Source organism: Lynx canadensis, chromosome E2 (genome assembly GCF_007474595.2).
Source record: "Lynx canadensis isolate LIC74 chromosome E2, mLynCan4.pri.v2, whole genome shotgun sequence".
Lineage (NCBI taxonomy): Eukaryota > Metazoa > Chordata > Mammalia > Carnivora > Felidae > Lynx > Lynx canadensis.
The window spans coordinates 11176417-11191052 of record NC_044317.1 but is presented as its reverse complement, the minus strand read 5'-3'; the positions used below and the strand labels follow the sequence as shown (position 1 = coordinate 11191052).

At 37.5% G+C, this 14636-nt stretch overlaps 1 protein-coding gene across 1 annotated transcript in view; it reads left to right on the top strand.

Moving 5' to 3' along the window:
• CNTNAP4 (contactin associated protein family member 4) overlaps positions 1-14636 on the top strand; it is a 254154-nt gene that overhangs the window by 193620 nt on the left and 45898 nt on the right. The window contains exon 15 of the mRNA XM_030299576.1: positions 3091-3218. Within this exon, the coding sequence (XP_030155436.1) occupies positions 3091-3218 (128 nt within the window). The remainder of the gene's footprint in view (positions 1-3090; positions 3219-14636) is intronic.

Genomic DNA, 14636 nt, shown 5'->3' with positions numbered 1-14636 from the left:
ATGTTTTGAATTATGGAATACTCTGTGTATTTATTTGGCAAACATCAAGGCTACATTATATTTAAAAAAAGATTGTTTTAGAATACTCTAAAAGGAGGTTTCTGCATGGAGTCATGATAATATTTTTAGTGTTACATGTTTCATAGAGTATTGTCTTTCTTGCTCAAACTCCAGTTTTTCAGAATATCTACCTCCTGTGGAGGGCACTCTTTTCCTCACTGCCTTCACACACACGCACACACCCACCCACACACACACACACACACACACACACACACACAAAATGCCTACACAAAAATAGTGTGTGTTAAAGTGCAAATAAAATGTTAATAGCAGTGCTTACCAGGAAAAATACCTAACCTAATCACCAAATTTCTCCAATGCCTCTGTAACATATTATTCATCAAAAATAATTTTTAGGGGCCCCTGGTGTGACTCAGTCTGTCACATGTCCAACTCGATTTCAGTTCAGGTCATGATCTCAGGGTTGTGGGATCGAGCCCCACGTTGGGCTCCGTGCTGGGTGTGGGGGCTACTGAAGATTCTCTCTCTCTCTCTCTCTCCATCTGCCCCTCCCCACCCTGTGTGCTCTCTTTCTCTCTTGCTCAAAAAAAGTCATTTTTAAAAATAAGATTTTAAAATTTCTCGTATTAGATTCTGCTCCTGGTAAAGTAGCTTGCATGGAGCTAACCTTCCTTAGACACATTTATAATCTCTGGAAATATATTTAGAAAAGCACCTAGTTGAAGAAGGTGGAGAGCAGCCAAATGTAGGCAGAAACTGCCAAGGTTGGGGGACTTTGACCCTTGAAAGAAGGAATTCAAGTGGGTGAGATAGATGTTTATATGCTTTTTCGCACGAGGGCACTCACCAAACCACGTGCCATGAGGTGGTTAGGACTCCAAGGGAATACTAGATTTTTCTGCTCCAGGTATCAGAGGACAGAGTTTAGGGCTGCCAAAATGACTAAAAATTGAGGAGGGAGTGGAAATCCCAGAAAGAAGAAAACTACCTGGGCAGAGTTCACTCTGTCAACTCCCCTCAGGGCCCCGACTGCCCTTGAACCGCATATGCACAGGGGAGGTTTCTGGGAATCAAGCAGAGAGCTACCCCTGGAAAACTGAACGAGCTCTAGGGACATTTCAGTGGCATTTCACTTGGACCTTGTGACTTGCTTTAAATAAATAGAATATGATCGAAGGGAGGAGAGTCACTTCTGAGATGGAGTCACAAAAGACTATGATTTCCGATTTCCTTGCAACTCTCTCTGCGACTCCTGTTTTGATGAGGCAATCTGCCGTGTCGTGAGCTGTCCTGGGGAGAGGCTCATATGGCAAGGAATTGAAGGTGACCATCAACCGACACCAGTGAAGAGCCAGGGCCCTCAGTCCATCCGCTGGCAAGGAGCAGACTACTGCCAACGACGAACCACATGAGTGAGCTTGGAAGCGGATCCTTCCCCTGTCAAGCACTGAGATGGCGGCAGTCCTTGCCAACGCTCTCGTTGCAGCTGGGCGGGGGACTCGGAGCCAGACTCTCCTGTTGAGCTCTGCCCAGATTCTTGACACACGGAAACATAGATCATAAATGTTGTTTTAAGTCGTGAAGTTTTAGGATAGTTTGTTCTGCCATGGTAGATCACTAATACAACATCAATGTACAGATTCCAGAAACTCAGAGGATCTGAAGCAGAATAAAAACAGAGAAGAACACACCTTGGCTTATTGTTCAAATTGCTGCTAAAAAAAAATGATAAAGATAAATATTGTAAAAGCAACAGCCAGGTTGGACAGATCTGGTGGAATGCATTCCATGCAGGAAAACAGAGAGATACCAGTGAAGGCTGACTCCTCATCAGAAGCACAGGTCAGAAGACAATGGAATGATCTCTTTAATGTGCTGAGAAAGAAAGCAATGTCAACCTAGAATTCTATACTAAATAAATAGATATTTCAAAACTGAAGGTGAAATAAAGTCCTTTTCAGATTAAGGAAATGCTGAATTTGTTCCCAACACAACTGCACTGTAACAGTATACTAACAGAAATGCTACAGGCTGAAGAGAAATAATACCAGACGAAAACTCATCTTCAGAAAGGAACGAAGAAGACTGGAAATCATGATTATGTCAGGAAATATAAAAGCCAGCATTTAAGTTCTTTGTTTTTTAATTAAAAAAGTAAATTAAAATTTACTGTTTAATTTTATTATAACATTTATAACACCTAGATTTAAACTATATTACGGCAATAACACAAGGAGCAGGTGTGTGTGTGGTGGGGGGTAGGGGGAGGTTAAGAATATTATCCTGTAGTAAGCTTCTGACATTTTATATTAAGTAATATAATATAAAATCTAAGTAAAGTGGATGAATTAAAGATGCATCATGTAAAGATCCGTAAAGCAAACATTAAAAACTATAAACAGACATATAGCTCAAAAGTGAGTAAAAAATAAAATTGAATACAAAGAAATACGTAGTTAGCCAAGAGATTTAGGAAAGAGGGTGCAGAAATACAGGAAATCCTATGGGAAAAAATAAGCAACAAATAACAAAATGCTAGAACTAAGAACACAATATCAGTCATTATACTAAATGTAATTATTTATTAATTTACTTGTTTTCTATTCTTTTTTGCTATTGGATTATAATTGGTATACAATATTACATTAATATGTATATTAATTATACAATAGTATATTGTATAATTGGTATACAATATTTTATTAATATATACAATATATATTATATTATATTATATTATATTATATTATATTATATTATATTATGCAACGTAGTGATTTGATACTTTTGTACATTATGAAATGATTATCTCGCCATAACCATTCCACTGAAAAGGTAGAAAATGCTCAACTGAATTTCAGAATCACCTGCTATAGTCAGTCTGCAGGAGACGTGAAAACATGGCCATATTTTCATATGCTTAAGTGAGCAATTGTTTCCTTGCTTTTTTGTGTGTGCAGATTTAGCTCAGAATACCTTGGCTTTGAAATGTAGTGAGGATTATTGCTTATTTTATAATTACAAATTGTAATTTTAAGGATTTTTGTTGTTGTTACTGTTTTTTAGGACCAATGACACTGGATTCCTTTCTTATAAAGAACACCTGCCAGTAAGGAAGATCGTGGTTACAGACACGGGCCGACCGCACTCAGAAGCAGCTTATAAACTGGGGCCTCTACTCTGCCGGGGAGACAGTAAGTGGTGGCATTGTGCTTGTAAACATATCTGGGGAAACCGATGTCGCTGAGGACTCATGTTTCTGTCATAGAATAATTAATCAGACTTCTCTTGTGACACCGCATGAGCAGTGTTTGAAGTCTTTCTTTCAGTCGGTCAACAAAGAACGTACCCTCATAAAGTTTAAAGCCCTGCAACAAAGGCTGTGACAGCAAGGCTTGTTCAGATCCCAAGAGAAAGAAACCACTAAGCATCTCAATTTGACTGGTTGGTAAACACATCCCAGCATTCCTAAATTTCTACCTGCCATTATCTATATAGGAAAGCCTCAGTGCTACATAAAAGTGTGGAGAATGTATGTGAGTTTTCTCCTGTTGGGCCCGTGGTGAAATTAGAGCATCAATAGGATCAAATACCAGTTTGGTCAAACATATTTCAACTTTTGATCTCATTTTTGTTTCCAGTTTGTGTGTCCAACTCTAGATCAATGGGACACGCTGTTTTGTGTATTCAATGTATTCGCACTCTAAAGCAGAATTTTAAAATTCAAATATAGTTTCACAGAAAATATTTCTTTTCAGCAGGGATTGAAATGAGTATATGTATCCATACGTGTGGAGACTGATGCATTAATTATTTGTGCCTTTAGTTATTTCCAGGACTTAAAACGGAAATGGGAAAAATATTTATTCACATTAAAAGTATACCCTAAAATAAAATTTTATTCTAGGGGCTCGACAGAGGAAGAGACGATCTAACAACGCAGTGGATTTATGGAGATACACAGCAGAAGTTGCTTAGTTAAAAAGCAAAAATGATACTGGCCTATAAAAATTTATATATACTTATAAAAAATGTCTGCCATTATACCTACCATCCCCAATCTTAAGCATCTCTACTTCCTGTCCTGCCAGTAGGCTCACACAATCACATGAAGAAGACATAGGATATTTCATGGAGAGAAAAATTATGTGCAAAGAGACGAGGTTGTAAACTCAGGATGCATCCAGGGAAGTACGATGATTTTGTGACTGCAGAGAAATTGTTCTATACCTCACACAGTTTTCCCTGCTGGCTCTCATCTTAACCCTTCAGGGGCCTGGGCTGGCTGGCTTCCTCCCTCTCCCTTATATCATTTGCCACAGTCCCCGGGAAGGTGTCTGCTTTGACTCACGTCACTACCACTGGCGCTGAGGGCTTCTTTCGCACAGACTTTCTGCCATGAACTTAAAACACACTGCACTTTTCACTTAAAGTGGAGGTTTTCCATGCAAGGCAGTGTTTGCCCCTCGGTGGACATTTGGCAATACCTGAAGACACTTTTGACTGGTACAGTTGTTGGGGGGTTGAGTGCTACTGGCATCTAGAGGGAGAGGTCAGGAATACTGCTAAATATCCTATAATGTGCAAGACAGCCATCTGCAACAAGGAATGATGTGGTCCAAAATGTCAATAGTACTGAAGTTGAGAAACCACAGCGTTAAACTTTTGTGACCATGGGGCTGCAGAGGAAGGAAAAACATTAGGAATAAGAATTTGCAAGCAATTTAAGTATTTAGAGACTTGCTAAATAATTTCTCACTTTTAAATGAAATAGTAATTGAGAGTTTCCTTGGCCTTCTTCCACATCTATTTTAGGCTTGAGGCTCATCCTCATATAACGTCACAGGACTGTTTTCTGCCTGGGGGACTCGTTCTTATTTTCTCAGTCAGAAGAGCAATGGCTACAGAACAATGGATGCCCCCCCCCCCTTTCTCTACATGGGAAATCTGCACCCCCGAAGGTGCAGTGCCTCAGGCACATTTATTTTTCTTTCCAGGTGAGATAGACTGGGTAGATATGGGACTTCTAGATATGGAATCATGCACACTGGGCCTGATAAGCAGAAGAAAGGTATGCAGACACTATCCTGAAGGCAGTAGGACCTGAATATTGAATAATTTAAGGCTGAGAAATAGCTTAATCTTCACAATCCAATTGAAAACATGAAGACCAGTTATAAATCTAAAGGCCAGCGAAGTGACCTTTGATGTAAGACAGGGAAAAATGATGAGGACTTGAACCAGGCAGTTGTTGGCATGGGACTTACGGAAGGGGCTCAGAGAAAGAGGTAAATTCGGCATGATCTGGATGGGAGTGGAGGCTGAAAGCGTGAAAGTGGAGGTTGAAAGATCTCTGACTTTCTGATCTAAGTAAAGCTGCTGTGACAGTAAGAATTCTAGTACCCTTCACTGAGACAAAGGGACTTTTAGATTTTCTTTGACAGAAAAACGGAAAAATGAGTATAAAAAAATAGACATTTTGGTCTTATCACACACATGAGAGATGTTGAAAGTTTTCTATCTAGCTATGTTTTTCTAGGAAAGAGGACAGAAGCCTTGAGAAGGCAGGACAAAGAAACAAAAATGACTCTGAGACCTATTGATACCAAATATGAGCTTGCCCCTAATTAATTGAGGTTGTCTTTTTCCAAGTCCTTCTTTGATTATTTTTTTAAATGTACGTGGTTCTGAAATTCCACGTGACTGCTGCCATTGTCGTTTGATACCAGAAGCACAGGTAACATTGTTAGGTGTTTGTCTTAAAGCACAACAGGTATGAACGATAAAGCTGCCTTTAAAGTTGTGCTACAGACACAAAACTTAGTAAATACTATTGTCCTTACGAATTTATTTATGAATATGGAAATAAATTTCTTGAAGATTTATGTGAAAAGTAAATGGCAGCATTTGACATCCTATTTATGATAAAAGCAGAGTAGGAACTGAAGAGAACATCCTCAGTGTTTTAAAAGGCATATATGGGGGCACCTGGGTGGTTCAGGCCATTAAGCATCTGACTCTTGTTTTAGGCTCACGTCCTGATCTCTTGTGAGATTGAGCCCAGGCTCCACACTGGGCATGGAGCCTGCTTAAGATTCTCTCTCTCTCCCTCTGCCCCTCCCCTGACTGCGCTGTCTCTCAAAAAAAGAAAAAAAAAAATTAAAGGCATCTATGAAGATCTGACAGCTAATATCATATTGAATAGCCAAAGACTTAAAATGCTTTCCCTCTGAGATCAGGATCAAGGCAAAGATGTCTGCTATCACCTGTCCGATTCAATATCATACTGTTGGTCCTAGCATATGCAATATGAAAAGGAATTCAAGGCATATAGATCAGAAAGGAAGATATAAAATGTTCCATTTATAAATGATACGGATTTCTAGGTAGGAAATCTGTAAGAACTTTTTTTTAAAGTGAGTTTAGCAAGGTCACAGGATACAAGGTCAGTATTCAAAAATAAATTTCTGTATTTTCTTAACAAAAACTGTTAATTAAAATGTTAAAATACCTCTTATAGTAGCACCAAAAATATTAAATTCTTTGGCATAAATGTAACAAAATTACATCACATTGATGAGAAATCATTAAAGAAGAACTAAGTAAAAATATAGTAGTTGTGGAATGTGAGCTGTAATAGTTGTGGATTGAAAGATTTGATATTGTTAAGATGTCAGTTTTTCTAAAATTGATATACAGGGTCATTACAATCCCAATCAAAACCCATTAGGTGCTTTTCTTTTTCCTCTTCATAGAAATTGGCAAGCTTATTCTAAACTGTGTGCCAAAACACAAAGAAACTAGAGTAACTAAAACATTGTGAAAAATAAAAACCAAGTTTGAGACTTAACACTTTTTAAGACACATTACAAAACTGTAGAATTAAAGGCAATGTGATATTGACATCAAGATAGAGAAATAGATTGATAAAACAGAACAGAGAGCCCAGAATATATACATTCAATTCATTTTTGAAAAAGCTGCCAGAGGGGCGCCTGGGTGGCTCAGTCGGTTGGGCGGCCGACTTGGGCTCAGGTCATGATCTCGCGGTCCGTGAGTTCGAGCCCCGCGTCGGGCACTGTGCTGACAGCTCAGAGCCTGGAGCCTGTTTCGGATTCTGTGTCTCCCTCTCTCTGACCCTCCCCCGTTCATGCTCTGTCTCTTCTCTGTCTCAAAAATAAATAAACATTAAAAAAAAAATTAAAAAAAAAAAAAAAAAAAAAAGCTGACAGAGCAACTCAATGGAGAAAGAACAGTCCAATTGAAGACAGTGCTGGAATAATTAAAATGCATTTGAACAAAAACAAAAACAAACAAAAATCTCAACCCATTCTTCAAACTGTGTACAAAAAATAACTCAAAACTCATCATATACTTAAATGTGAACCCACAACCTATAACCTTCTTTAAGAAAATATAGGAAAAAAATCTTAGTGACTTTGAGTTAGGCATAGATTTCTTAAATACAACACCAAATGCATGATCCATAAAATTGTTAAAAATGATAAATTTCATCGAATTTAAAAACTACTTTTAAAATGACATTGTTAAGAAAGTGAAAAGACAAGCCACAAACTGGGAGAAAATATTTACAAAATACATACCTGATAAAGCCTAGTGTCCAGGATATAGAAAGAACATTACTCTCACGGGTCAATAATAAAAAATATTCAGATTAAGACATGGGCAAAAGATTTGCACATTTACCAGAGAAAATATACAGATTTCAAAAAGCACATAAAAAGATTTTCAAGGGGCGCCTGGGTGGCTCAGTGTCCACCTACGTGTCCACCTTCGACTCAGGTCCTGATGATCTTGCGGTTTGTGAGTTCGAGCCCTGCGTCAGGCTCTGTGCTGACAGTTCAGAGCCTGGAGCCTGCTTTGGATTCTGTCTCCTTCTATCTCTGCCCCTGCCCCACTTGTGCTCTGTCTTTCTCTATCAAAAATAAGTAAATGTAAAATAATAATAAAAAAAAAAGATTCTCAATATCCTTAGTCATTAGGAAAATGTAAAATAATCCCATAAGGAGATATCAATATATAACTGTTAAAATTGATAAAATTTTTTAAAAAACAGACAATATCAAATTCTGGTGAAGATTCAGAGTAACAGGAACTCTCATTGCTGGTGCAAATGTAAAATGCTACAGACACTTTGGAAGATAGTTTGGCAGATTTTTTTGTTTTTGTTTTTGTTTTTTTCATAGGTTAAGCACACATTTACCATATGATACAGCAATTCCATTCTTAGATATACAAGAGACATAAAAAAACCTGTATGTAAAGGTTTATAGTGGCTCTATTCATAGTCTCCTAAAACTGGAACCCACCCAAATGTCCATCAACCAGTGAATGAATAAGTTTCCCATTTTACTGCGGTGTAGCCACTCTATACAACGGAATACTACTGAACATTAAAAAGAAATGGAGTATTGGTACATGCAATAACGTGAATGAATCTCAAGCACTTTATGCTAAGTAAAAGAAGTCTTAAAATACGTGCTAGATGATTCAGTGTCTGAGGTATTTTGGAAAAGGCAAAACCATGGGAACGAAAACAGGATTTCAGTTGCCACCAGCTTCAAGGTGAGAGGAATTCTGCAAAGGGGAACAGATTAAGGACATGTTCTACATCTTGAGTGTGGTGGTGGTTTCATGGCTTTATGCATCTATCAAAATTGCTACACAAATAAAGGGTCATTTTTATTCATGTAAATTATCCTTCAATACATCTGACTCCAAAAAAAAAAAAAAAAAGACTAAATGTTAGTATGAACTAAATGCTCTTTTTTAAAGAGAAGTTTTAGTATTTAAAAAGAAATACTCCATTTCTTTTTAATGTTCAGTTTAATGCCTGGGTGGCGCAGTCGGTTAAGCGTCCGACTTCAGCCAGGTCACGATCTCGCGGTCCGTGAGTTTGAGCCCCGCGTCAGGCTCTGGGCTGATGGCTCAGAGCCTGGAGCCTGTTTCCGATTCTGTGTCTCCCTCTCTCTCTGCCCCTCCCCCGTTCATGCTCTGTCTCTCTCTGTCCCAAAAATAAATAAAAAATGTTGAAAAAAAATTAAAAAAAAATAAAGAGAAGTTTTAGGTTTATAACAAAATTGAAAGGCAAGTATGGAGATTGCTTTATATCCCTGCCCACACACATAGATAACCTCTCTTATTATCAACATCACTCACCAGAATGGTACATTTTTTTTTTAACCAAGGATGATAACTGCTTAATGTAAAAATTGGTTTATCTAAAGAATACCGTAAAACTAGAAGACATTGGGGTGCCTGGGTGGCGCAGTCGGTTAAGCGTCCGACTTCAGCCAGGTCATGATCTCGCGGTCCGTGAGTTCGAGCCCCGCGTCGGGCTCTGGGCTGATGGCTCAGAGCCTGGAGTCTGTTTCCGATTCTGTGTCTCCCTCTCTCTCTGCCCCTCCCCCGTTCATGCTCTGTCTCTCTCTGTCCCAAAAATAAATAAACATTGAAAAAAATTAAAAAAAAAAAAAAACTAGAAGACATTGATGAAAAAAATTGATAACACAAACAAATGAAAATATATACCATGCTCATGGATTGGAAGGATCAATATAATTAAAATCTCCATACTACCAAAGCAATATACAGATTCAGTGCCATCCCTATTATAATACCAATAGTATTTTTCACAGAACTAGAATAATTCTAAAAGTTGTATGAAACCACAAAAGACCCTGAATAGCCAAACCAATCTTGAGAAAGAAGAACAAAGTGGGAGGTGTCACACTCCCAGATTTCAAGTATACTACAAAGGTATATCCACACTTAATCTACAAGAAAGGAGGCAAGAATATACAATGGAGAAAAGACAACCCCTTCAACAAATGGTGCTGGGGAAACTGGACAGCTACATGCTAAAGAATGAAACCTGACCACTTTCTTACACCATATACAAAATAAACTCAAAGTGGATTAAAGGCCTGAATGTGAGATCTGAAACTATAAAACTCCTTAAACAAAACATAGGCAGTAATCTCTTGGACATCAGCTTTAGAAACATTTTTCTAGCTATGTCTCCCCAGGTAAGGGAAACGAAAGCAAAAATAAACTAAAATAAAAAGCTTTTGTACAGCAAAGAAAACCATTAACAAAACAAAAAGGCAAGATACTGAATGGGAGAAGATATTTGCAGATTATATATTTGATAAGGGGTAATATCCAAAGTATATAATAATCTTCCACAACTCAACACATAATCCAATTAAAATGAGCAGAGGACTGGAATAGGCATTTTCCTAAAGACGACGTAAGGATGGTCAACAGACATATGAAAAGATGCTCAATATCACTAATCATCAGGGAAATGAAAATCAAAACACAATGAGATATCACTTTATACTTGTCAGAATTGCTAGTATCAAAAAGATAAGAAATAACAAGTGTTGGCCAGGAACTCTTGTTCACTGAACGAGTGTTCATTGAACTCTTGTACACCGTTGGTGGGAATGTACATTGGTGCAACCTGTGTACAACAGTATTGAGGCTCCTCAAAACATTAAAAGTAGAGTTACCATTTGATCCAGCAATTCTGCTGCTGGGCATTTGCCTAAAGAAAATGAAAACAGTAATTTGAAAAGATATATGCATCCCTATGTTTATTGTAGCATTATTTACAATAGGCAAGATATAGAAGCAGCTTACATGTCCATCAGTAGATGAATGGATAAGGAAGAAGCAGTATGTATTAAGTATTATATATATAGTGTGATATATAGATATAGAGTGATATATGTATCACTCAGCCATGAAAAAGATTGAGATCTTGCCACTTGCGACAACATGGGTGGACCTAGAGGGTATTATGCTAAGTGAAATAAGTCAGACCGAGATAGACAAATGCCATATGATTTCACTCGTGTGTGGAATCTAAAAACCAAACCAAAACAAAACAGAAGCAGACCCATAAATACAGGGAACAAAATCGTGGTTGCCAGAGGCACAGAGGTGGGGGATGGGTGAAATGGGTAAAGGGGATTTGGAGGACCAGACTTCGAATTATGGAATGAATAAATCCGGGGAATAAAAGGGACGGAATAGGGAATATAGTCAATGGTATTGTAGGAGTGTTGCATGGCGACAGATGGTAGCTACACTTGTGGTGAACACAGTGTAACATATACGGTTGTCGAATCTCTATGTCATACTCCTGAAACTAATGTAACACTGTATGTCAACTGTACTTCAGTTAAAAAAAGTACCAGAAATAAATTCATAAAACAGCCAAGGTTTTAGTAACACGGTTGTCCTCTAGGACACTCATAGAATCCTGCTGAACATGTTTCTAACTTTTATTAACTGTAGAAGCAAAAGAGTCAAAGGAAAGAATTATGAGAAAACATCTGGGTTTACTGGTTAATAAGTTGTAATTAGTCAGAGGGCTTACTCGTATACTTTCCTTTCTCCCAGAAGCAGTGGGAACATCCTCATTTTGAGGTTCCATCCAAAGTCTTCTTGACTGGTAATCCCTCAACTTTGGCATGCATAAAAATTAACTGGAGAGCATGCCCACTGTGCTTACACTGTCTTCAGAACTCTCCCCAAATGCTAAAGAGAAAGAGTGGATATCCAGTATTGACACACAGGTCAGGAGGACATCTACAGAGACCTTTCCCTACTTCTGCAGGTCCTGTGGCAGAGGGAAAACTCATGGACCTCTGATGGCATCTGGCTTCACTGCCTTTTCATTTCCTTTCCTTCATCTGCAAAATCTCCCCAAGCGAAACATTTACTGAAACTTTCCACACTCAGTGAAGACTTCAGTAGGTCTCTAGAGGACTTGGCCTTATACTTTCAAAGAATGTTGAACAAATTACAGAGATATATTTTCATACTGGCTTTTAATTATTTTTGAGCCTCTCAAGAGCAGATCCATTGCTCATTTATTATTGTGTTCCTGGCACCTAGTCCATTACCTGTTACATGAAAGATAATCAATAAATAGCAGTTTGTGAAAGAATGAGAAAGATCCATCATATATGGCTCAAGAAACCTATAACTTTGAATTATTTGAAAGAGACAGGAATAAGGTTTTGATGTATCCGCAATTAAATGATGTGCAAATATATACTGTGAATGAAAAGAGTTCAGCTTTTATTGAAAGATGTATTCCAATTGAAAAATCACATAGTACATGGAGTATCTAGTTCCATCTGAACCATTTTTCATCAATACACTTGGACTTGGGCAGTGAAAGTGCTTTCAAATGAATATATGATTTTACTTAATATTAATAATTTTGATTTTTACTCTTCTAATAATCCAGCACCTTTATAAAACTGAAATACTTTCTACTTGTTGGAGAAAAAAATATTTTGTCCATTTTGTTTGTTTTCTGTTCTTTTGAGATGACTTATATTACTCACTAGTAATTAATGCTCAAGCAGCTTCACAAATGTGAGGGAGCATTCTCTCTCATGCTTTCAAAAGATTTCCCCTTTTCTGAGACCAGGAATCCTAATAATTCTCAAGACTGTAATAATATCCTCTTGTGATAATTTTATATACATGAATACCTTTATTTATAGTTTTAATATTAAATATTAGTGACTTAATTGATATAGGCATTATAAAATTTTAAGGTATACAGAAATGTATAAATGTCAAAGAAAAGAGTATGCTAATAACCAAGAGTCACACAGCTCAGAAATAAAGATTCACATCAGTGAATATTATTCCAGACATTGCTTGATATTCCCAGAGCAGGGTTTCCCAACTTTGGCAATCCCAACATTGGGGCTGTTATGATTGGGGGCTGTCCTATGTATTGCTGAACACGTAGCAGTATCCCTGGTCTCATTCCACTAGTAGCACTTTTCCCCTAGTTGTGACAACCAAATATGTCTCCAGAAATTTTCAGATGTCCCCTGGGGGCAAGACCTTCTCATGTTGAGTGAAGCACTACTCTAGACAGAAAAATAAAAACAGAGATTGAGAAATAAGTTTGCAAAACTTTATTAATGGAAATCGACAGAGAAAGAAGAAAACCAAATTGAAGCCAAGGGAATTGCTTTACATTATTTATATATCTCATAAATATATGTTCAACTTGAATGATCCCACTAAACCTTAAAAAAAGATTATGAAAATTTAAAACATTACAGAGTCACTAGGCTTTATGTTAAACTCATTTTTAAATTTTATACAGTATTGATCTATTGTGAAAAATGGGAAAAGTAACTCATTTGTCCTCTCCTTTTCTTTTTCTCCCCCACCTCTCCTTTTTGCTAATTTTGCTGTTATTTGTGTAGTTGTTTATTTCTTAATGCTAACTGCTAGTCTATCATCAGAGCCTCTCTATTCTTGAATGGTTTTTTATTTTGATTTGTTTCTTCTTGGACTGCATTGTCAGGTAGCTGATGTTTTTCTGTTTTCCTCCAGAAAGACTCTTGAGTGTTGCATTTCTTGAGTATGCACGTGCTTGGGAATATTTGTTGCCTCAGAACTCTAAAATAAACCTTGCAAGTTTAACTTTATATTATTTTTTTGATAACAGCTTTAGTGAGAAATAATTCACATGCCCTACAATTCACCCATTTAAAGTGTACAGTCTGATCATATTTTAGTACATTTGATCATTTCGGTACATTATAGAGTTATGCAGCCATCACCACAACCCAACCAATTTTGGAACATTTTCATCACCCCAAAAAGAAACCTGTACCCACTGATCAGACAGTCCCTGTTTCCCTCCTGCGCTGACTCCAACCCTAGTCAACAACATTTAGATGCAAACACAAGAGTATGTGGTCTTCGTGACTGGCTGTTTTCACTTAGCATGATATTGTCAAGGCTTATCCATGTTGTACTGTGTATCAACACTTCATTAATATTTATGACCAGATAATGTTCCATTGTATGGATAGATGACATTTTGTTTACCCATTAATCGGTTGACAGACGTGTGGGTTGGTTCCACTTTTTGGCTATTATAAATAATGATATACATGAACATCCATGTATGAGGTTTTTTCTGGATACATGTTTTAATTTATCTTGAGTATATTTCTAGGAATAGAACTTCTGGGGTGTAAGGTAACTCTACATTTGAACTTTTTATTTATTTATCTTTCTTAATTTTTCTAATGTTTATTTATTTATTTTGAGAGACACACACACACACACAATGTGAGTGAGGCAGGGGCAGAGAGAGAGGAGAGAGAGAGAGAATCCCAGTCAAGCTCCACACTGTCAGTGCAGAGCCCAATGTGGGACTCGAACTCATGAAACCATGAGATCATGACCTGAGCTGAGATAACGAGTCAGACACTTAACCACCTGAGCCACTCAGTCACCCCTTCAACTTTTTAGAAACTGATGTAACATTTTAGTGGGTCGCACTTTGTGACTCACCATTTGTACATATTATCCTACTTTTGTCTGCGCTGAGACATGCAGTCATCCTGTCCTTCCACACCTTTTCCAGATAGCTTTTGGCTGATATTTCATTACAAAGTAGGCTTTTATTTTTATTGTTCTTCAAAAGGGTTTGTGCATGCTTTATTCTCAGATTTCTTTCAAATATGAGAATGTCTGCCTATTGCTTTAACACACAAAAAATTAGGCTGGATACGTTTTCTTTCTCTCAG